Source organism: Trypanosoma cruzi, genomic scaffold (genome assembly GCF_000209065.1).
Source record: "Trypanosoma cruzi strain CL Brener 1047053516271 genomic scaffold, whole genome shotgun sequence".
In the NCBI taxonomy this organism is placed as follows: Eukaryota; Euglenozoa; class Kinetoplastea; order Trypanosomatida; family Trypanosomatidae; genus Trypanosoma; species Trypanosoma cruzi.
This window is the reverse complement of record NW_001849384.1, coordinates 36292-57064: the sequence shown is the minus strand read 5'-3', so window position 1 is coordinate 57064 and position 20773 is coordinate 36292. Positions and strand designations below refer to the sequence as shown.

Sequence of the window (20773 nt, the reverse complement as noted above, 5' to 3'; positions counted from 1 at the left end):
TCATTATAACTCTGAATCTGGGAGAGTGTAAGTCTTCCTGATAAGTTCTTGACAAATTTCCTTGTCAAGACGATTCAACGTTAGCATGACGTTATCAAATATTATCTTCGCCCTCCTTATAAATACTGTGGTGGCAACAACCTAAGGCCGCATAAGTGGCTGTGGTCACATGTGATACCAAGAGAAAAGGTTGTTTTTTTTTTTTTTTTTGTTTTTTTATCAAAAGGAAGAGCCAGTCATAGCCACCAAACGACATCAACAACAACAAAAATATGTCATGGATAAGACAATTTCTGCACACATGTACGTCCCCTCAGATAAATAAAGGAGCGTGCACACATTAAACAGCACGACTAAGAAAAGACTCAAAAATTATGCGTCGTTGCGGCAGCAGAGAAGAAAACAACCAAAAAGTTCCTCCCACAAGACAAACACGCACAAAGATGGAAAAAAGAAGGGTACACAACAACACAAAGGACAGGAGAAAAGAGAGAGAGATAGAAAAAAAAAAAGAAGGAAAAGAAAATGTCACCGCTATCACTATTTCCCTCGAAGTCGAGCAAACTGCTCCTCCAGATCGTCTTTTTCGCTATCCACCGTTTCCACTGCCATGGGATTCGTTTTGCTTATTCTAATCTTATCATCCAGGTGCTGTTTGATGTCCAGTCCGTGTTCATCCGCCACCTGCGCCATGAGTGTGCTTACCTCATCCTCCGGCATACTAGTGGCCGTTGTCTGTCCAATCGCGTTTTCCATGTATTCCGAGGCGACATCCATTGTCTCAAACTGTTTCTCAAACTTGTCCATGAGGACCGAGATGGCCTCCGGATTCATTGACTGAAGAACTTTGTCCATTCCCCTCACCATTTGTCCCATTCCCTTCGTTACCATCTTCATCTTTACGGCAGTATCAAGCCGTGAAACAACGGCGTCCATGCGAGCCGCAAGGCGAAGATGGTTAAGTGCCTCGTTCTTCTTACGGATGCTGTTCTGCGCAAAGATACGGGCCCCGTCCATGTTCCCCTTTTCCATCGCCTTTTTGCACTTCTGCATTTCCTGTTTCTGTTCCTTCTCACAACGCGTGGAGTTCTTCCCAAACTGCTTCGCGACAAACTTCAGTTGAAACTGGAGATCCTGTAACTGGTTGAGTGACATCGTGAATTGCTGCTGCGTGTGTTACTCACCGGCGACAGGAAAAGAAATTGGAGAAAAGAAAAACAAAATAAGAGTGAAGGTGGGAGACTCAACGCCAACAGCGCACATGTCTGTATGTCCACAGAAACGCAAAGAAATTCAAATCTCCATCAACATTCCCCGGTCAAAAAAAAAAAAAAAAGGAAAGAAAAGGAAAGAGAGAAGGCGTAAATCACGCTTGCAACATCACCAAATAACAAACCAAAGCCCTCTGGGGCCAATCCCAACACACACACACACACACACACACACACACACAAGCACACGTACGCTGAAAGTAAACAAGTCCTAAACTTTGCTCCCTTAGAAACGAATCATTCTACATCCGGATTCATGAGTCTATCCATTTCCATTATCAACGTCTCGTTCTCCAGCGCCGCCGCCACCCTTTCTTTGTCCGAAATCTGCTTCTCTAGTTCGCGCTTTTGCAGATGCGAGCCATCAACTAATTTAATGTCAATTTTCCAATCACACATCCACGGTGGGAGGGCCTCCTTCAACTTGGCGTAAACACAAAGACAAATAAGTGCCATAAGACTGCAGTGCTGCACGGTCGGTTTCAAGACGACTGTCACCACCGCTATTCGCTTTGGGGTGGGTGCGCCACTCACGCTTTTTCCACCATCTCCAGCAAGGGAATAGCTATGATACTGGTCGTACTCAATGCTGCAGCGATCCTGCGCCACAACCCCCAAGTCTGCCAGCGTGTAACTCCGTTTCTCTGGGTCCCGGATGGTGGACAACTCGTAAAACACATCTTCTGCTGTGTAAAAATCAATCATGTTTTTTTTTTTTTTTTTTTTTTTTTTGAAGGCCGCGCCGCGCAAACTCACAGACACCTAAAAAAGAATTGCTCACTGGAGAAGATATATATATATATATGGCCAGTGCAGCTTGTGTACTCCCAACGCGAGAGAACATCACAAAAGCATAAAGGCGGCCAAATAAAAAAAAAAAAAAAAGATAATTCCTCATCAAAGAAGTTAATGAAACAAAAAACGTTGGTAGAACACAAAGCAAAAATAAGCAAACCTTCTTTTTTTTTTTTTTGTTATTGTGTGGTATTTTCTGTTTTCCTGACGGTAAATTTACATAATGGGGAAATATTCACACCCACCAACGCACAAACAGAAACACACACAAAAATTTACTACGGCTTCTGTTCCCCTTATTTGCTTTCCGTCAAGGGTATTTCAAACCACTCGCACCACTCTTCTATTTCCTGTACTACTGGATGCCGCTCACCGTAGAAATGTTGCGACGTCGCCCGTGCCGTTTGCAGATGATGCGCCGCCTCCCCTTTTTTACTTACCCAAAGAAGAAATAGGCCAAGCACAAACTCTGCTCGTGCTGTCGTCGGGTGCAAGGTGGTGAAGCGATCTTTCTGAATGTTATAAATGGCATGCAACATCTTAGAAACGTCGGCTAAATTTTCCTTTCCAAAGGCCTTCGCAGAGGAATATCCCGTGTCCTGCACAACCTCATCGTCCTCGTAGCGCTTGACGGACCTTGCTGCTAGGGTTTCCTCCACAATAGCCTTCAGGAGACCTCGCAGGTGTTCCAACCAAATGTTCTTTACCGTGTCGTAAAGCGCCATTGCTCCTTCCATACTTGCCTTTGTCGCAAACACATTGGCCAGGTCAAAATACCCAAAGGCTGTCAATATGTTCTCCGGTCCATTCATAACGCTCAGATAGTACGTGGCAGCTGTCAAATGCTGTACAGCGGCTTCAAGTTTATTATCAGCAGCGTACAAGAGCCCAAATGCCTGATGAAGTTCCGCTTTCATTGCTGTGTCAACGTCCTGCGGGTGGTTAAGGACAATAGAGTGGGCAAGTGACAACATTTCCTCCGCGTTTCCATAACGTTCTAAAAACTGGTTGGTGCGCGCCAGGTGAAAGTAGGCTGGAAGTAGCTTCACACTTGTTCTTCCGTAAAACCGTTCCTTTAAACGCAGCGTTTTGACACCTGCCTCAGCTGCCCCCTCGCCGTCCCCCTCCACCAGAAGCCTGCGGCTCTCCTCCTGGGCTCGGTCCAGCAATTGGACAATGACACTAGCTACACGATCGCCGTGGGCGGAACGGGCTGCCAATGCATTTATCCCATTGGCCGGCGCGTCCATCAAGCGGAGTAGTTCATTAAACTTATTTTCGAGACTCGCCCACCCTGCGCCTGAAATGTCAAAGGGATCACCATCCAGTGCCCCTGCTCCATGCAACACAGTGGGACGGCCTCTTGTGCTGGGTCCAGGCATGCCTCTTTTTGAAGACATAGATGTCAAGATCTATATCAGCACAGAAATTTAAATGAGAAATAAACCAAAAAAAAAAAAAAAAAAGAAAAGAAAAGAAAAGAGAAGGAAATAGGTTAAAAAAATAGATACAACAACAACTTCACTTCAGCAGACGCACCGCTAAGAGAAAGAACCCCTATATATATATATAATATGGTCACTTTTATGTGGTGATTTGTTCTTTTCAGGGGAGTAAGTTTTCACAATATTCTGAACCCTTGCTTGACGCCATTCTACCCAAAAAAAGCACAGCTCTTTAGCAACCCTTCGTGAAAAATATTTTTCAAATCAGCTACAATCTCCACGCTGGAAGAATCTCTCAGTTCTTCCTTCCTTAGAGGTGACACTCTGCCATCCTCTTCCACCTCTTTTTCATGCATCCTCAGATTCAAGAAACCCCACAAACTCCATTGGGTATCCAATTTGATCAAATAAGGAACGCATTCAAACCAAAAAGCGAAATGAAAAAGTATTTGTGCTCGATCTCATGGAGATTTCAACTGCATTGCCATGGAAACACACTCAAGTACCCTGAGTTATCGTAGAAAGCCAATAGCCCTCAAAAGGAACGTCACCTGACATGCTTGGGAGCGACCAGCCCACAGGGGAAAAAAACCCCTTTATAAATGACGATGTGCCATCACCACTCAAAACGTTCTTAATCCTCACTACACCAAAATGCAAAAAGGAGGAAAACGAATAATGACAACTAAAAATAAAATTATGCAACAAATAGCGGTATGTAGAATACATTAAATTCTTTTTTAGTGAAGTGAAAGCGTGGTTCAGCGTCGTTAAGTAATATTAAATTCATATTCACCCGGTTTTACAAAAAACTATTTTCGTTTTCCTAAAGTTAGACCTTAATTCTCATTTAATTATGACCATAGGGATTTGTTATCGTAGTTAATTGCCTATTCGCTGTCTTCAAACTTAGTGCTTTCACGATTGTTATCAAGATTTGGAGTAAAACGCCCAAAGCCACGGCCACCACGATCGCCGAAACCACGGCCACCACGATCACCGAAACCACGGCCACCACGATCACCGAAACCACGGTCACCACGATCACCGAAACCACGGCCACCACGATCACCGAAGCCACGGCCACCACGATCACCGAAACCACGGCCACCACGATCGCCGAAACCACGGCCACCACGATCACCACGATCACCGAAACCACGGCCACCACGATCACCACGATCACCGAAACCACGGCCACCACGATCGCCGAAACCACGGTCACCACGATCACCACGATCACCGAAACCACGGCCACCACGATCACCGAAACCACGGTCACCACGATCACCGAAGCCACGGTCACCACGATCACCAAAGCCACGGCCACCACGGTTACCAAAGCCACGGTCACCACGATCACCACGATCACCGAAACCACGGCCACCACGATCACCGAAACCACGGCCACCACGATCACCGAAACCACGGTCACCACGATCACCGAAGCCACGGTCACCACGATCACCGAAACCACGGCCACCACGATCACCAAAGCCACGGCCACCACGATCACCGAAACCACGGCCACCACGGTTACCAAAACCATTGTATCCATTTTCCTCCCTATTTTCGACACGACTCACCTTCTTCACAGGTTCATCCTCCTCTTCTTCACCACGACTAGCGCGTTTAGAAGCATGCACCGACTCGTCGTCGCTGTCGGAGTCGGCAATGGCCTTTTTGGGAGCAGCCTTGGGTGATGGCTTGCTAGGCTTGCGCACCGGCTCGTCGTCGCTGTCGGAGTCGGCCATGGCCTTTTTGGGAGCAGCCTTGGGTGATGGCTTGCTGGGCTTGCGCACCGGCTCGTCGTCGCTGTCAGAGTCGGCAATGGCCTTTTTGGGAGCAGCCTTGGGTGATGGCTTGCTAGGCTTGCGCACCGGCTCGTCGTCGCTGTCGGAATCGGCCATGGCCTTTTTGGGAGCAGCCTTGGGTGATGGCTTGCTAGGCTTGCGCACCGGCTCGTCGTCGCTGTCGGAGTCGGCCATGGCCTTTTTGGGAGCAGCCTTGGGTGATGGCTTGCTGGGCTTGCGCACCGGCTCGTCGTCGCTGTCAGAGTCGGCAATGGCCTTTTTGGGAGCAGCCTTGGGTGATGGCTTGCTGGGCTTGCGCACCGGCTCGTCGTCGCTGTCAGAGTCGGCAATGGCCTTTTTGGGAGCAGCCTTGGGTGATGGCTTGCTGGGCTTGCGCACCGGCTCGTCGTCGCTGTCAGAGTCGGCAATGGCCTTTTTGGGAGCAGCCTTGGGTGATGGCTTGCTGGGCTTGCGCACCGGCTCGTCGTCGCTGTCGGAATCCTCATTAATATGATTTTTGGCGGCAATGAGTGCCGAAAACTTAAGCCTTCGAGCTGCCGAAACGACGGCTGAATTGGCCAACTTCAAAGCCTCTGCTGCGTCTGCGTAGTTCGCCTCCTGAAGGTAGCGGTAAATTTGAGCATCAAGCTCGTTCTTCGGAAGCCGTATCACAGACATTTTTTATCCCTTTATCTGTCGCCAGTACGGTTTAAGCCCGAGAAGAAAAAAAGGAAAATAAATTAAAAATCATGCAAAAACAACATGCTCCCGGCTGAGGCCTTGTCCTTCATTCCCATAAAGTGAAAGGACAGCAACAAGAGGGAAACGAGAGTTTGGTTCAATGCGCCCAGCATCCCCCCGCTTCAAAAACGAGTTAACCCGCACCCACACTCATACAGTAGTAAACCGATTCCAAATATATTTGTCGTGATAACCGAGCTCGTTGTGAACTCACGAACTGGCAGTTTTCACGGTTTCCTCAGCCCTTTTTGTCCCCCTCCACGTGGAGGGTAAAAGAGGGAAATGCGTGGGAAAACAGAAGAAAAAAAAAGACTACACTCATTTTTCTCCAAAAATAACACGCTAAAAAGCACACTAACCAACAAATAAATAAACAGAGCAGTTCCACAAAGTACTTCATTTCCTAATTGACCCCATCTTATTGAACAATCTTTCCCACACGCTATTCAAATGCAGTATATATATATATATATATATATATATTTTAAAAAAAAAAAAACTGTCCACGACTCGTCCCTCTTTTTTTATTTTATTTCCAAAAATATTGATGTATCCAGAAGGAAATTCGATGCACATACTACTGCTCTCATGCCGACTTCAAAAATTATCCCTGCTGCACAATTGGGTGTGAAGTTTGCAAGCCGCAACACTTTCATCTCTCCCCTCTCCCCCCCCAACGCAGCGCACTCAACCAAAGAAAGAAAACACATACAAAAAAAAAAAAAAAAAGAAGAAGAAAAGGAAATATAAACCGAAAACAAACAAAAAAACGCCGTTGTTATTTTTTATTCTTCTAACCAAACTAACACTTAAATACACGCAAAAAAAAAAATGTAGCTCATACTTCCCTCGCCAATGAGAATACAAAAATATTCTTTTTTTTTTTTTTCTTACTTTCCCGTCTTTTCCCCTTCCGCACTGAAGATAAATATTAATGCGCAAAATATTTCTCTTTTCGTTTTCTTTCTTTTAGTTTATTATTATTTTCCCCCTTTTTTTTTTTTTTGTATAAATTTTATGTTTGCAGTTGTACTCAAGGAAAGCGAGGATGGGTGAAAACAAAAAAAAAGGAAAAAAAAACCGTAAAAAAAGGAAAAAAGAAGCCAAGCCGTTCAACGGGTTCCATGGGCTTCACTGTGTTTGCCCTTGCCACGCGGTGAGAAGCCTAATTATACCAAACCAGATGTCTCTTCAATTTCAACGCTAGAAATACGATTGCCATTCTCATTACTATTTTCGTTTTCAGGAAAGTTTTCAGCGACAGGAGTTACTGCCTTCGGAAATAAATGCAGCACAAGTAGATCCTCTCGTAAGAATGAGCCTCGGCAATTGGGACAGCTGGCATACCCGGGACACACCGTCTTTCTTAAAACTTTACGTGCACAGCTGGCGCACAACCAATGGCCGCAAGGCCACCAGATCATCCGCCGACGGAAACGTGATAAACATACATAACACTCATCCACGGGGAAATCCTCCTCATCGTATTCCGTTTCCATGTTTGAGTGAGCTAGAAAGCCAAACGGCTCTGAAGATCCTTCCCTGCCTGCAAATTGCATTCGCCGGGCCTCAAAAAAACGCCCTAAAACATCAAGACGTCTCTTTGCATAAGCAGTTTGAGTTGTCGCCTCCTCCATCCAGTTTGGATTAGACATCGGATACGCCTCCGCGAGCTTGCTTTCTTCAATCATCGTGGATTGGCCATTCATCTGCGTACCTCTCCGATCGTCTTGCTGTTGTGACCTGCCTGATTGGCTTGCATCCCTACTTCGACGCAACCACTCACTATACTTCCCTCTGAAGATGTAGAGATAAGTGATGCCGGTGAAAATGACGAGTCCACCCAGTGCCATGAGAGCAATAGAAAACATCCTTAGCGATCTCGTTACTGGTGGAACAGGCCCAATTCGCACAAACCCCGATAAATGCTTTTCTTTCGACCACCAACACGGCACGTGCGCCGGAGATGAAACCATGCAAAAATACATGGGATCGATATTATCCCAGATTTTCACTTGCCGTGAGATTGTGCCGGTCGTAAGAGTAACAATGGGGAGGGCGCAGTTTATATAAACGACGGAGCACACACCAGGCTGGTTAAATAAAAGGCCCTCAGTTCGTTGTTGAAGAATTTCATCATATGCGTAGTAAATAATTGCCCCAATAATTATTGAAATCGTGGCGGAGACGCACAAAATAAAAGAAAGCCACACTATTACAACCATGAGAAAATATGTTGTCCTTAAAAAAAAAAAAGAGAAAGGGTTAAATTCACAGATTAAAAAAAAAAAAAAACTCAAAGCACACAAAAAAACAGAAGCAAAGAAAAAGACGGATCATGGCAGCAGCTGCCTCAGTACATCCCCTCACTTTTACCACCGAAGTTTCCACAGGAAGAAAAACCCAAATAGCAGCAAAAATCCTCCCTCTCTCTTTGCCCCGCCCACACACACATCACACCATGAAAAAGCATTTTCATCTTCGACCTCGCTGCACCCGCCAGTCATACCGCAAATGCCTTAACTTTTTCCCATGTCGGCTGCTGGATGCCTCGGCCTTCACCGGATGCGGTGTTTTTACGCGATTGAAAACTGTTTCTGCTGATCGACCAACGTAGTACGGCTTTGTGGTTGTGCCACATTTCTCGCAAGACTCGCCTTGGTAGACCCGCTGCGTCGTTTTTGTTACCCACACATTCGAAGAACCCCAAGAATTCTGGCACACCCGACATCGAAAAAAACCCCGGCGCCTAGCAAGAGGTGGAGGTGTAAACATGATGTGGCGTGGCCGCATGTACAATAACCACGTCACGGCTAGCATTCAGGTAAGCGGGGAGGTAGCACCGGTAACAAACTGTAAAGTAAACAAGAAAAACTCCCTGGCGTTCAGAAAACAGATCCAATGGGATCCTGTTCAAGTAGCAATTAGGCCCTAATGAAGCTTTTGTGGGCTACGGTGCAAGAGTAAGGGAAAGGAACATGCATACAAATGTGTATATATATATTATTCCAATTGCGTGCCTCTCCCATAGACAGGTGTGTGCAGAGAAAAGTCAAACAAGCGTAGCCCCTGCCTTTTAGCTTATGCCTGTTTCATGATTTCATCGTGATGCAAAACGCCGTGTGATTCTATGTGGAAAGGACCGCAGCAGCGGCAAGCCTTCCCGGTCTCTATGGAAGTTACTCCACTCACTTTTTATTTCCCATCATCCCCACTCATTCCCTCGTTTTCTTTTCGTTCCATTCTTCTTCACTCACTCACTCTCTCTCTCTCTCTCTCTCTCTCTCTCTCTCTCTTTGTTCGAGTTGACTCAGGAGAAGCGAAGCGCCAAATCAACGCTCTCTTTTAACCATGGAAAGTCCTGAATGAGGGCAAACTTGCGCAATGCCTGGAGCTGTGAGGCGATCGGCTTGCCTTTTCCTACAAGAGGACCGCAACAACTCTGACTTATGAAGCTCGACGCAACCTCATTGCACTTGCTGCACTTAAAGTCCTGCTGCAAATGGTTCATAACGAGGTCGTTGACACGTCGCACAAGGTGGGACTCCAAGGCGGATGTGGAAATTGGCGCATGGCACCAATCGCAGCGCAAACGTTTTTCCTGCACGCCCAAGTCGAGAAAGAGATCGTGGTTGCAAAAACTGCACCTCACCATTAGCAAGCGACATTCTGCTTCGACATCTGGAATCAGCTGGGCTAACGGGGAAAAGGGACTAACCCCACAAAGGCGCAAACAGTTATTGTGCATCTTCCCCACAACCCCATCATTGTGGAATAAATCGAGTAAACGACAAATGGTCTTAGTGTACTCCAACGCCACTGCAATACCCGACAAGGGTGTATCACCGCTCGGAACTTCACCTTCCTCATACAAGTCTTTGCGTTCCATGAGTCCATGCACCTCATCGATAAGTTCACCATGCAGTTTATTCTCAATTGCAGCCTTAAAGGCCTTCACTTGTCTTAATAGGATTTGCTCACTTTTGGTGGCAAGAACAACCGTGGGGTCTGCTTGAATTTCCTGAAACACCTTTTCACGTATCTCTGCAATGAGCCGTAGTGTGCTTTCAACGCGCCGAAAAAAGACACTCTTCACCTTATTGGGCAGCCTACCCCAGATTGTAAACGCATTTTCAACCCTCAGCCTTTCAGGTGGCATTTGCTCCCTCTCCTTCAAACCAAGAGCATCTTCACTAGAAAGGCATAAGCATGCAAAATCTCGCTTGTCAAGAACCATAAATGGACACCAATATCGAATAGGCTGAAGAGACAAGAGAAGTAACATGGGTTGGTCCTGTAACGAATCCACCATGTAACGAGCAAAATTAACTGCATCCTGAATGGTATGCTTAGGGGTAAGCACAACAATCGAATCCCCATCCACCTTTACGGTACGTCCACCCAATTTTGCCAGACGGATAAGAACATTGGTGAGGGCTCGATGAGCAAGCTTACTTACAAGTTCTAGCAACCGAGGTTCATAGCAACAGGAAACAGGGTCACGAATCCAGCGTGCAAAGCTTGCAAGAAGGGCGTCCGCCACCGGGTTTGCCACCACTTGACCGAGTAGATCTGAAACAAGATCCCGCAAGATATTGAAGTGTGTAGTCACACCGCGATCGCAGAGAGTGTGCACATTGAGGCCATCCTCTTCTTGAATTATCTGCGAGAATAACACGGCAACCACATCCAACCTGGCTAAACTAAACTCTACACACCATGAAAAGTACCCACCCGGCATAACGACCTGACGAGAACGCTCTTCCACAGCCTCGTAGGCAATGGATATATCGTGCGAATTCCACAGGACATGAGAGCGAGAGTGAAGTGAACGACTAAACATGACATCCCACGCATGCGCACATGTGTCCTGCGCAAGATTACAGAGAGGAATACCCGAAAGTCGACTAAATGCGATACGTTCTTCTATCCAAAGAAGAGAAGCAAAATACCGTTGTAAAAGCCGTTTCGCCAGTAAACGCGTCCAACGAAATGGATCTGCTAACAGTCGTTCATCCTCCACAGCACCAAGCACGCGCAAATACGGCAGTGACTGAGGAAGACAGCGTTGCGTTAAAAGCTGCAGAGTCGGCACGCCACTCTCAAGAACAGCAAACAAGGGCGGTCTCCCACTTTCCATCACTTCCATCAGGACTCTGTAAATAAGTTTCCATGCGCTTGTAATATCAGATGCAACTTCCGTCATAAATTCAAGTGGGTTCACTGCCGCATTCATGGCTTTTGTCACCTCCAAAAGAAGAGAACTCCAATTTATTGTTGGAATCGGTGCCGATGCAGGTTGAACAGTAACCACCACAGCCGTTTTTGCGTGGTGATTGACCACGCCAAGCAAACCACGGGTATCAAAAGCCACATGAAAAATAAAAACAAATCGATCGGTGGAATTCTGAAGATAATTGCTACTCGCCGTACTTTCCAACTCCTCGAGTTCAAACACGTCTCGCATGGATGGCCGACGTCGTGAACCGCGCAAATGAACGTCCGCTATGACGTTTGCACAGCAGCCAATTTTCTCAATAAAAGTGTCGCTTCGGGTAATGTGATTTTCGTAAACGGCAAGGACATCCTCCCGCGTACTCAGCAGCGCATTGAGCACACGCTCCCCCTTAGATCCAGGTGGAATGTCAATCTGCTGTAAATTTGTTGCAAGACGACCTCGAGGTAGTATCCGAGCATTATTTAACCCCTTCGCACCAGGAGCCTGAAACTGTAGAGTGGCATCCACAATAACACGACGTGGGACGACGCAGCGAAATGTATGTAACGTTTTTTCAAGTGCGGCAATAACAGTCACCATTCCTGTTTCTTCCTTATCGGATCGCACCTCCAAGATGTGCCACGTCGCTGTCAGTGCCTTGGACTTAATATCAATAAAATGATTGCTGACGGCAGTACCATCAACAAGAAGGGTATCGTTTGCATCAAGCAGCATCTCTCGACGAAGTTTCGCACGATGCGTCCATGCGTCCCTCTGACGCTGCAGCCACGTCTTCAAACCAGAAGCCGTAAAGAACGCTGTGTCCAGCGCAACAGTACTCTTCGGGGAGAAGTACTTTGCTTTGAGGGCATCAACCGCCTCCTCCTCCCGTGCTTCTTCCTCCTGCCGTATACGATCGACATCATCATCGAATACACTCTCGAGATCCTCTCCACAATCGCTTTCGAAATCTTCTTCCTTCACACCATTCTTTTTCGTATTCCTCCTTGCCAGCGTCACCGTACAGGGTACCCCCGCTTTATTGAGTGGAATGAGCTCCTCCACGTCCGGGATGGCGCTCTCATTTGCCTTCATTTTTGCAAGCATCCCGGTTAGACTAACTTGCCGAAACCTAGAATTTTGCTGTTGAAGTCGCTTATGCAACCATTCTGGATAGGGCACACGTGGTACTGGGTTTGGTACTTTTTGCAGTGCCGCGGGAATCGTAATTATCTTCTGCACACATGCGTTGAATCTTGCAATGTAGTAATCCCAGTCTAACAGCTGACGGAGGTCAACGTCCAGCGACAGTGAGTTGTCCCCTGTCCACTTGCGAAGGAAGTGCAAACGCAATGTCGGGTCAGCACGAAAAATGGTGAGAGGAATCGGACGCTCCGTTACTGGGCGACCGGCAGGAAGACGCGAAATAACAAATTGACACGCCAATCCCTTATCCTTCACCATTTGTGGACCCAAAAACTCCGCTATGCGGCGTGCCGTGGTTAGCGCCAGTGACTTCTGTGAGTCCGGGTACTCGGCGAGACGTCGTGTCATGTTGCTGCTTTCCGATAGTTTCTCAAGAATTTCTTCCGTCTCATAACCCTCCCCTTTTGAGTACAACATGTCTAGTGCCGCGTTGGCGACCACGGCGGCGGAGGCGTAGGAATCCACAAGACTGTTCCCGTCAAGAAACCGACAAAATACCTGCGACTGAAAGTCTTTAATAAGCATCAGCTCGCCACGTCGCTTTAGTTCAAATCCCTTCAATTCGGCAAGTCCTCCATCCGGATTAAACACAGCGTAGCGCTTTTTAATGCTTTTTCCTTCTTCCCGACTTGCTGGTAACAACATAGCCAAGTAAGGCCCGTCCACCTCAAAATAAATGGAACACTCGCTGCGTTTTTCATACACGCCAGGGGCAATGCATGTTTGGTATTGGTGATTCGTGTAATCATCGTGCACCATTTTGTTAAGAACAACGCATGGATATGAAATTGTCACCTTTGACTTTAAAGGATGTGAGGTCGTAAAGATAAAATTTTCTGGAAATTCCTTGGGAAGACAACACCATATGCCATCCGTGTCAAGTTCAAGCGCCACACCAATTTGTTGCACAAGTGCCCGTGCCATCTGAATGAGTCTAGCTCCAAGGTATGTTACGATACCAGCCATTTCCATGCTATACCAACGGCTGCCCTTCCGCATGACATAGCCGTAGAAAGAGTTGAGGATACATTTGTGAGCTAACTGAAGGGATTCCATCTGGACACAGCGACTTTTGCAAAGTTTGACTTCTTCTACTTCTTTGGCCGCGTCTAGTCGTTTCTTCCACTTCTTAAGGGCGGCTTTATACTCGTAACGCCGATCGCGAAACAAACGGACCGTATCCACGTAGAATGAGTTCTCGCGCTGGCATACAACATCCGTGCGTAAAATTTCACGCGATTCATGAATTTTACCGTAAGCCTTCCGACTATACTCCGCAAGACGCCTCTTCAAAAGATTAAACTGGGTGGTGTCCTGAAGTTTATGAAAAGCCTTAAACCCGCCTGCCTCTTCATCTTCCTCGTCCTCGTCATCACTTCCACTCCCGCCTTTTCCTTCAAATTCTTTTGAAAGTAGGGCATTACGTGCTTCTTTTCGCTGGTGTTTGCTCTCTTGTCGATATCCTCCACTAAAGTCATCGGTTTTTCTTCGAGAAAAGGGGCGCTGCTTTCGCTCAAATGTCGTCCCCTCCAAGACATTTCCTTTGCGGTTGCCATAAGTTTTCTTTTGAACGGCAGAAAGATTTGCCTGCTGGATCGCGGCTGCTGCAAAAGATTCATTCTCCAGCTGAGCCTTTACTCTTTGATATTCATGACGACTAGCGGTCAGAAATTCCCCTTTCCATTTCCACGTCATGGTTCGTTTGCACTGATGCTCGTTGTTTGGCGAATTAAAACAACATCCTGCACAGACATCTGGTTTGGGAATGGCATACGGTTGGAGTCTATTGGTAAGGATGATGTTGGGATACATGGCGCCTACGTCCAGATGATAAATGATGGGTTCACTCGATTGGCGTGGGTGGTCCCTCAAAAACTCCAACTTTGCTTTCATTGCCATCTGCACCTCCTCATAGTTCGTCACGTCATTTACCTTGACGTCATTTTCCACCTCTAAAGCAAATCGTAGCGCATCATCAAGATCATCAATAAGCTTCTGGTACATGTCTGGATTCATATTAAAACCGAGGGGAATATCACTACGAAACACCCCACTTCGAAGAGCTTCCACGCGTCCACCAATGTATGTTTCACTGTCAATCAGATGCCCATTAAAAAACTTCTCCAACTGTTGTTCTTTTTTATTCGGAAATATAACATTGTTTGCGTAGGCCTGTACCATTAGCAGCGACTCGCAAAGACCGCCAGATCCTTTTCGTAGCACGTCATCAGGAGCCATGGGAATGATGGTAGAAAGTGAGTAGATAAAAGGGTGAACATACTTCTGATAAAGATACCATGTTGACACCGCATCGGAGACGGAGTACGATGCCATCTGTTGCGGGTTCGTCTGTGCCAGCGGCAACATTTCCTCCGGATTCACTTCGATAGGGTCGTAACCCAATTTGTGTTTTGTCACCGCCTTCAGGCCCTGGCTCCCCTGTGGGAGGTAGCTGTCCCGCTTCACCCAGTAGAAGCAGTCAAGGTGGGGAATCTTGTGGTTTAAAAAGGCACCTTCAGCGCCCTGCGTGAAGCCAATCTCCTCCCGCATGCTTAACTGATGAAATAAGGATCGAGCATGAATAAAAGGAAAATCAAAGTAGTCCCCATTGTACGTGACGTACACGTTTGGCTTGTACTTCCGCATTTCATCATAAAAGCGCCGTAGGAGGGCCTTTTCGTTCGGCTCATTAAATGTTTCAAAAATACCCTCGTACTCCGGCCTTGGGGTGTACTCAAACGGATGAATGTCCATGGAAACAATATCACGATTGACAATCAAGTACCCACGTCCGTCAAGCATGTAGGAAATCATATAAATTTGATCCACCTCAGGCTGTGGAAACTTCAGTGGAGCCTTTGTGGTTTCAATATCAAATGCGCAAACCCGCGGCATGGCCGGAGCATACGCACTATCATCACAGCGTGTCACTTTCGCCTCGCCTTCATGCACAATGACATCGTACCACACACCAACAAAAATGCCCAAATCAATGGCCACCCGCATGTGATACTTCACGTCGTATTCCCTCATCTCCTGCACCCAGTCAACCCATCGCTCCGATGAAATGTTTGAATCGAACGGGTCATCCTCAAATGTTTTGGCCATCACATCTCTCAGTGATCCTTCAAAAGGGTTTAGCAACGGGTTTGTAGCCCCCATGGAGGCGTTGCGCTTCACAAATTTCTCAAGTCGACCACGCACCACCGTTAAGTCCTGCACGTTTCTAAAAACAACCTTCAGATAGAGCCGCCGCCGACCGCTTAAGTGGTTGACAAGGTCTAAATCCTCCTTTTCGACCGTTTCAACGTTGTAAATCAGCTGCGGGCCAAAAAGAGACATGAGACCAAGCTCCACCTCGTGTTCATGCCCTTCCACCACTGAGACGAAAATGTAGGGGCGATAGAACAGATTCACAAAAAATATTTCGCCGTCATGATCCTGCAGAAGAAGAACAAGTGCGGCCCGCCCACCCGATCCACCTTGGCGCTCCACTGACGACTCGTCAGCCACCATCACCGTCGTTGGGTGGTAATTGAATAGCCAGCCGGTCCTGCTGCCGCTCTCCATTCCCTTCCATTCATTGGGCGCAACTGGCATGTGTTTCGTTCACTTATAAAAAAAAAAAAAAAAAAAAAAAAGAGAATAAAAGCCAAAATAAAAAGTTAAAATTAAAAAAGAAACAAAAAAAAAAAAAAAAGCGCTCCACAAAAATAGAAATCCACACGGCAAATTATTTCGTCTCATTTCTCCAAATTTGTTATCGCAGTGCCTTTTCATGGTCCGTTAATGGACTCGGCAGACGAACAACACACACAAACACACAAGGGAGAGAGAGAGAGAAAACGGAATAATCTTCTGGGCTGCTGGCCGAATCATGAGTTTATCAATAATAGGAAACAAACAAGATGGAAATAGGAAAAGAAGCAAATGGAATAAGAATAGATTTACCATATCCTCAAAGTTTAACAGCAAGTAAGCACACACATTTATATATATATATATCATATATATATATCATCCGTTAGCCACAATTGTGACCCGTTCACCCTATTCGGATGGGATACATATATATTTATTGTATATTTATTTATATCACTTACGAAGTGGCATACTTTGGGCTCCTCCAGCCACAAGACCCCGCCGCAGGGTAAGAACCAAAAGAGTGCGGGTGGGATGGCAAAAATAAAAATAAATAATTAACCGGCCGCTATCGGTTCCCCGCTCCTCCTAAAAGTCGTGACCTTCCCAAATTTCATACGGTAGGAAAGTGTCATAAAGGATTGCATTCGTTTTACCCGGATACATATATGCATTAATTAAGTTTGCCAGCTCTCCCGCGATCCTTCTCTTCACACAGCTCCTAAAAAAAGAGAAAGAAACTTAAGAACCGGCCTCTTTTGAGTAATTTTAGTAAAAAAAAAAAAAAAAAAACACCGCGTTTTCCCCCTCCTTCGCTCTCTCTCTTTTCTTTTTGCTTTTGCGAGTATCTGTTTCCATCGCCAGCTAGCCTCACCATAAGCGAGCCAAACGAAGTGCTAGGGAAACTACAGTCAGACACAAACCGTACAAGGCAATGGTACCTTCCAGCGGTCGTCGTACAGAAACCAACGAGGCCCACAATGCAAAAAAAAGCACAATCCTCGAACAAATTATCATTCCTCTATTAAATCGTGGATAAAAACGACTGATATCTCCAAGAGAGTATGATAATGAAATTTTTTGATCTGCACCTTCCTTCAATTTCAGTTTATTTTCTATGAAGTTCTCCCCATTCCTTTTCTTTACTGCGGCTTCAGCATCCATTGTGGCAAAGTGACGCAGTGAGAAGTGCAGCGTGCCATAAACGACACCCAATCCGCCCTGAACCACCGTGAAAGCCAAGATGTGTTCTGGAAGGGTCTTGTATCTTTCACTATCCGCTAACACCACGGGCGAAACAATAAAGTAATTTCTCAAAACGAGCACTAACCCCTCAAAGTGAGCAGAAAAATGGAGCATCATGGCGACCAGAAAGCACAACCAGCGATACTGAGGATTGCCAGGGGTAAAACGATTATGTGGAAAACACCATAACGCGGCATATGACAAGAAACATGCAATTGTCGTTATAATGGAAATGTGCAACCATGGAATAGCTATGCGCAGGAAAATGGGGATGGACCAAAACAACACCAACCGCCAAGTAGGCACACTCGAGCGTAGGCGCATTTTAAAAAAAATGCGAAGTAGTAAAGACATCGGCCACATAAGACACCAAAAACAAATTTCTGCTACAATCAAAACAATTGCAAAAAAACTTGCACATACTATGTGCAACATGTGTTCCATTCGTAAATTACTAGGAACTACACTCTGCATGCGTATCCAGGAATACTTGCAAGCCTCATAGCGTGGAGGAAGAGCATAAAGAAATATTAAAGTCATTTTTTCTCGCATATCCATCATCGACGTAAGCTCTTCATCACTGCGTAGTGGAGGATCCTCGTTGAGACACACGGTTAATGCATTGCGTGCCGCCGTATACCCAATATTCTCTAAGAGAATAGTAGCCAACAAAACCAACAAAAAAGGACTCACATTCCAAAACCAACAACAAACTAATTTCGATAATGTTTTGCGTTCTCCAATAAAATGACTTGTGTAGAAACATGTGTATAAGGTAAAATAAAGAAGAACATAACAGCCTGCAAACTTGCCCGAGACAGAGTATGTTGATAGCACAGCCATCCAACGCATTCTCCATCGCCCAAACCACCATACCCAGTAGCGGTATTCATTCCAGCGAGGAGATGCACTCAATTCAAAATCCCCAAGATGAATTTTTGGCTGATCTTCTGCAGATATCACGTACACCACGTAAACATTTGTCAAGTTAAATGGTACTGTAGAAAATGGGCGCCAGCTATAATTGAATGTGTGTCGTTCTTCCTCATAGGGCCCAAAGAAGTACTGTTGCTGAGCCTCCGGTTCGTCCGGCGCCAGTCCTCCCGTCCCTCGAAATGCAATGCGAAACGAGCGGAAGGAACCACACAAGAGATGGGGGAAAACAGCTCTGTTATTGACATGAACAACCATTTCTGTCTCCAAGGACACGCTGCAGATATTACGAACAAGAGCAAATCTCCCGTGCTTTTCAACGGAGACACGTTCGCCTCCCATAAAAGGGAAAAGATCATCATTTCGGGACGTATCATTTGACGTCCTCTGGCTCGATGGGTCAATCCTGTCGTGCTGAACAAAGGAAAAGTGCTTTTCAGACAGTTTCGCACGATCTACAAAAAAACAAAACTGCGGACGCACCCACTCCGGTGACTCTACACGACTTTTCTGCAGCACTTGAAAACTGATAGCTGTTAGCACCACCTCTCCAATTTTAGCGACACTGTCCTTCCGACGCGTGGGAAGGTGAAGTTTCGTCGCGGCACGTGCGCTAACGTTCGCAAATGAAACTTTTCCCTTCTCCCCCGTATAAATAAGACGCAGCTCAGGAAAATAAACGTCTTCTGGAGGGTATGTTGTGGCCCCAATAAAAATTTGCAGCGCTTCCCACGACTCCGTGTCATCATCCTCTTCTGTAGGGATGTCCTGTAAATTCAATACATCATTACTTTGCACACAAATCTTTTTCATTTTGTTAAACACATAAGATGTATTTCCCATGCGATAAAATGTTTCATCGCTCTCTGCTTTTTTTACTTCACCCAGGGAAAGCAGAAACAAAGACTCATCATTGCGGTACGCATCAATTGACTTGGGAAGAGTTTCCACCACCGTAGGGAATAGTCGATCTCTCGTGGAGGAAAAAGTGGATTCAACGCCCAAAAAAACACTTGACTCCGAAGATAACGATGCCCGTACCAAAGAATAAGCCCCAACATCCAACAGTTGAAGTGCAAACACAAGACCTCGATGACTAAGTGACACGCCACACCCACGTAGTTCCTCCGTGCATACATCTCGCCGTGCCGCATTAATATGAGCCAACTTCAGCATCCTTTGATGATCTTCCGAAGATGCACGGCGCCCTACGGAGCGCAATAAAAAAGAGCTCTGCGGTGGGACGATGTCTTCCAACGCACCCCCGTTTATGGTAACCATACTAATACGACTCACTCGGGCCGCTACTTCGTGCGAAGGAACTTCACTTAACTTCCAGAGAAGTTGGACAGGATCGGTGACGTCAAGGCTTTTGTTCCAGTCGTATGTAGGGGTAAAATTATATGCATAGGGGATAAGCGCCGCATCATGTACAAGCCGGTGAAAGTTCACACATCCGGCGTCAAAAAGGAACGGTGGATAGCGCACTGGCGGTCCAGCCATTGCCAATCCGGCATATAACGTTGGATTTAAAATTGCTGCAAAGAGACCCACTTGGCCACCTACCGATTCGGTCCAAATCCAAATACCTTCCTTTTGTATGCGTTCCACTTCTCGCCGTATCCGCTCCGTAGAAGAGAAACGACGAATCTGTTCTTTAGCTACATAGCAAACTCTGTTCGACCCTTTTCGTTCATAACTTTGATGACTACACAAACCGTTCAGGTACTCGGACTCTGCAGCTGTCACGCTATTTGGGATTGGTGTTCGTTCATTGCCCTCCCTCCTCAAAGAGCCTGGAGCACGCATAAGCACCTCTCGGTAGTGATCCAGAAGGCTTTGCAGAAGAAAATGAGCGCAGTAATTCAAAAAACGAGCCTCCTTCACCATCAACAAGCCACTTTGAGTATTCGACTCTTCTAAAAAGTCTACACCAAAAAGTTCTACCCCCAGAAGTGGTGTCCTTGCGATCACCATTTCCTCAGCCCGCCGTTGCAAATCCCTGGGAATTTCCTCCTCATCGGTAGGCATCTTCAACCCCTCACGCCTGTATAAACCAAATAACGCACGTTTCACTTCTTCTTGTGAACGAGCTGCGTTTTGATAGCGTTGCTTCAAAACCGACTCCCCAACAAATCGCCCAAGGGATCGCATGTCCCGGAAGCAACCGGCATTACCGTGAACGTAAACAGCAGGCACAGCAGGAAAACCGGGACGTTTTGGATCTCTGTATCTATCCGCTTCAAAGTCATAATACCTCCACAGTTTGTAATATTCCTCAGTCGCAGGCTTTACGCTAACCTCTATAAAATGAGGATGCATCCTTGTGAGAATTGCCTGCAGGCTGGTGCGACGTTGCATGCGAGCCCAATCGTATGCGGCAGGGGCAAAAATAGAAGTCATAGTAAAGAACACAACAAACACGAGAAACTTCGTGCCTGAAAACGTACATGGACATCTTGCCATTGCCCTATTTCCCTCCTT

At 46.3% G+C, this 20773-nt stretch overlaps 7 protein-coding genes across 7 annotated transcripts, besides 19 other annotated features; all 7 read right to left on the bottom strand.

Annotated features, from left to right (window-relative positions):
• Window positions 1-20773: part of a sequence feature (heterozygous, Esmeraldo-like haplotype) that runs on past the window's edge.
• Window positions 194-218: a microsatellite.
• Window positions 447-526: a sequence feature (T-rich).
• Tc00.1047053506147.220 (hypothetical protein, conserved) lies at window positions 541-1155 on the bottom strand (the record flags this gene model as incomplete). The annotated part of the gene is made up of 1 exon (XM_812514.1): window positions 541-1155. The coding sequence occupies one exon, from the start codon at window positions 1153-1155 to the stop codon at window positions 541-543; it is 615 nt and encodes a 204-aa protein (XP_817607.1).
• Window positions 1323-1353: a microsatellite.
• Window positions 1421-1460: a microsatellite.
• Tc00.1047053506147.210 (hypothetical protein, conserved) lies at window positions 1509-1976 on the bottom strand (the record flags this gene model as incomplete). The annotated part of the gene is made up of 1 exon (XM_812513.1): window positions 1509-1976. One exon carries the CDS (start codon window positions 1974-1976, stop codon window positions 1509-1511), a length of 468 nt encoding a protein of 155 aa, XP_817606.1.
• Window positions 1978-2003: a microsatellite.
• Window positions 2363-3466, bottom strand: Tc00.1047053506147.200 (hypothetical protein, conserved; the record flags this gene model as incomplete). Its single annotated transcript, XM_812512.1, has 1 exon — window positions 2363-3466. The coding sequence occupies one exon, from the start codon at window positions 3464-3466 to the stop codon at window positions 2363-2365; it is 1104 nt and encodes a 367-aa protein (XP_817605.1).
• Window positions 3515-3557: a microsatellite.
• Tc00.1047053506147.190 (hypothetical protein, conserved) lies at window positions 4402-5982 on the bottom strand (the record flags this gene model as incomplete). Its single annotated transcript, XM_812511.1, has 1 exon — window positions 4402-5982. The coding sequence occupies one exon, from the start codon at window positions 5980-5982 to the stop codon at window positions 4402-4404; it is 1581 nt and encodes a 526-aa protein (XP_817604.1).
• Window positions 6502-6528: a microsatellite.
• Window positions 6758-6815: a sequence feature (T-rich).
• Window positions 6992-7051: a sequence feature (A-rich).
• Window positions 7101-7147: a sequence feature (T-rich).
• Window positions 8290-8377: a sequence feature (T-rich).
• Window positions 8521-8865, bottom strand: Tc00.1047053506147.184 (hypothetical protein, conserved; the record flags this gene model as incomplete). The annotated part of the gene is made up of 1 exon (XM_812516.1): window positions 8521-8865. The coding sequence occupies one exon, from the start codon at window positions 8863-8865 to the stop codon at window positions 8521-8523; it is 345 nt and encodes a 114-aa protein (XP_817609.1).
• Window positions 9298-9341: a microsatellite.
• On the bottom strand, window positions 9356-16069 carry Tc00.1047053506147.180 (DNA polymerase epsilon catalytic subunit, putative; the record flags this gene model as incomplete). The annotated part of the gene is made up of 1 exon (XM_812510.1): window positions 9356-16069. The coding sequence occupies one exon, from the start codon at window positions 16067-16069 to the stop codon at window positions 9356-9358; it is 6714 nt and encodes a 2237-aa protein (XP_817603.1).
• Window positions 16087-16169: a sequence feature (T-rich).
• Window positions 16319-16834: a mobile genetic element.
• Window positions 16460-16487: a microsatellite.
• Window positions 16537-16565: a sequence feature (AT_rich).
• Window positions 16651-16672: a sequence feature (AT_rich).
• Window positions 16875-16903: a sequence feature (AT_rich).
• Window positions 16982-20755, bottom strand: Tc00.1047053506147.170 (hypothetical protein, conserved; the record flags this gene model as incomplete). Its single annotated transcript, XM_812509.1, has 1 exon — window positions 16982-20755. One exon carries the CDS (start codon window positions 20753-20755, stop codon window positions 16982-16984), a length of 3774 nt encoding a protein of 1257 aa, XP_817602.1.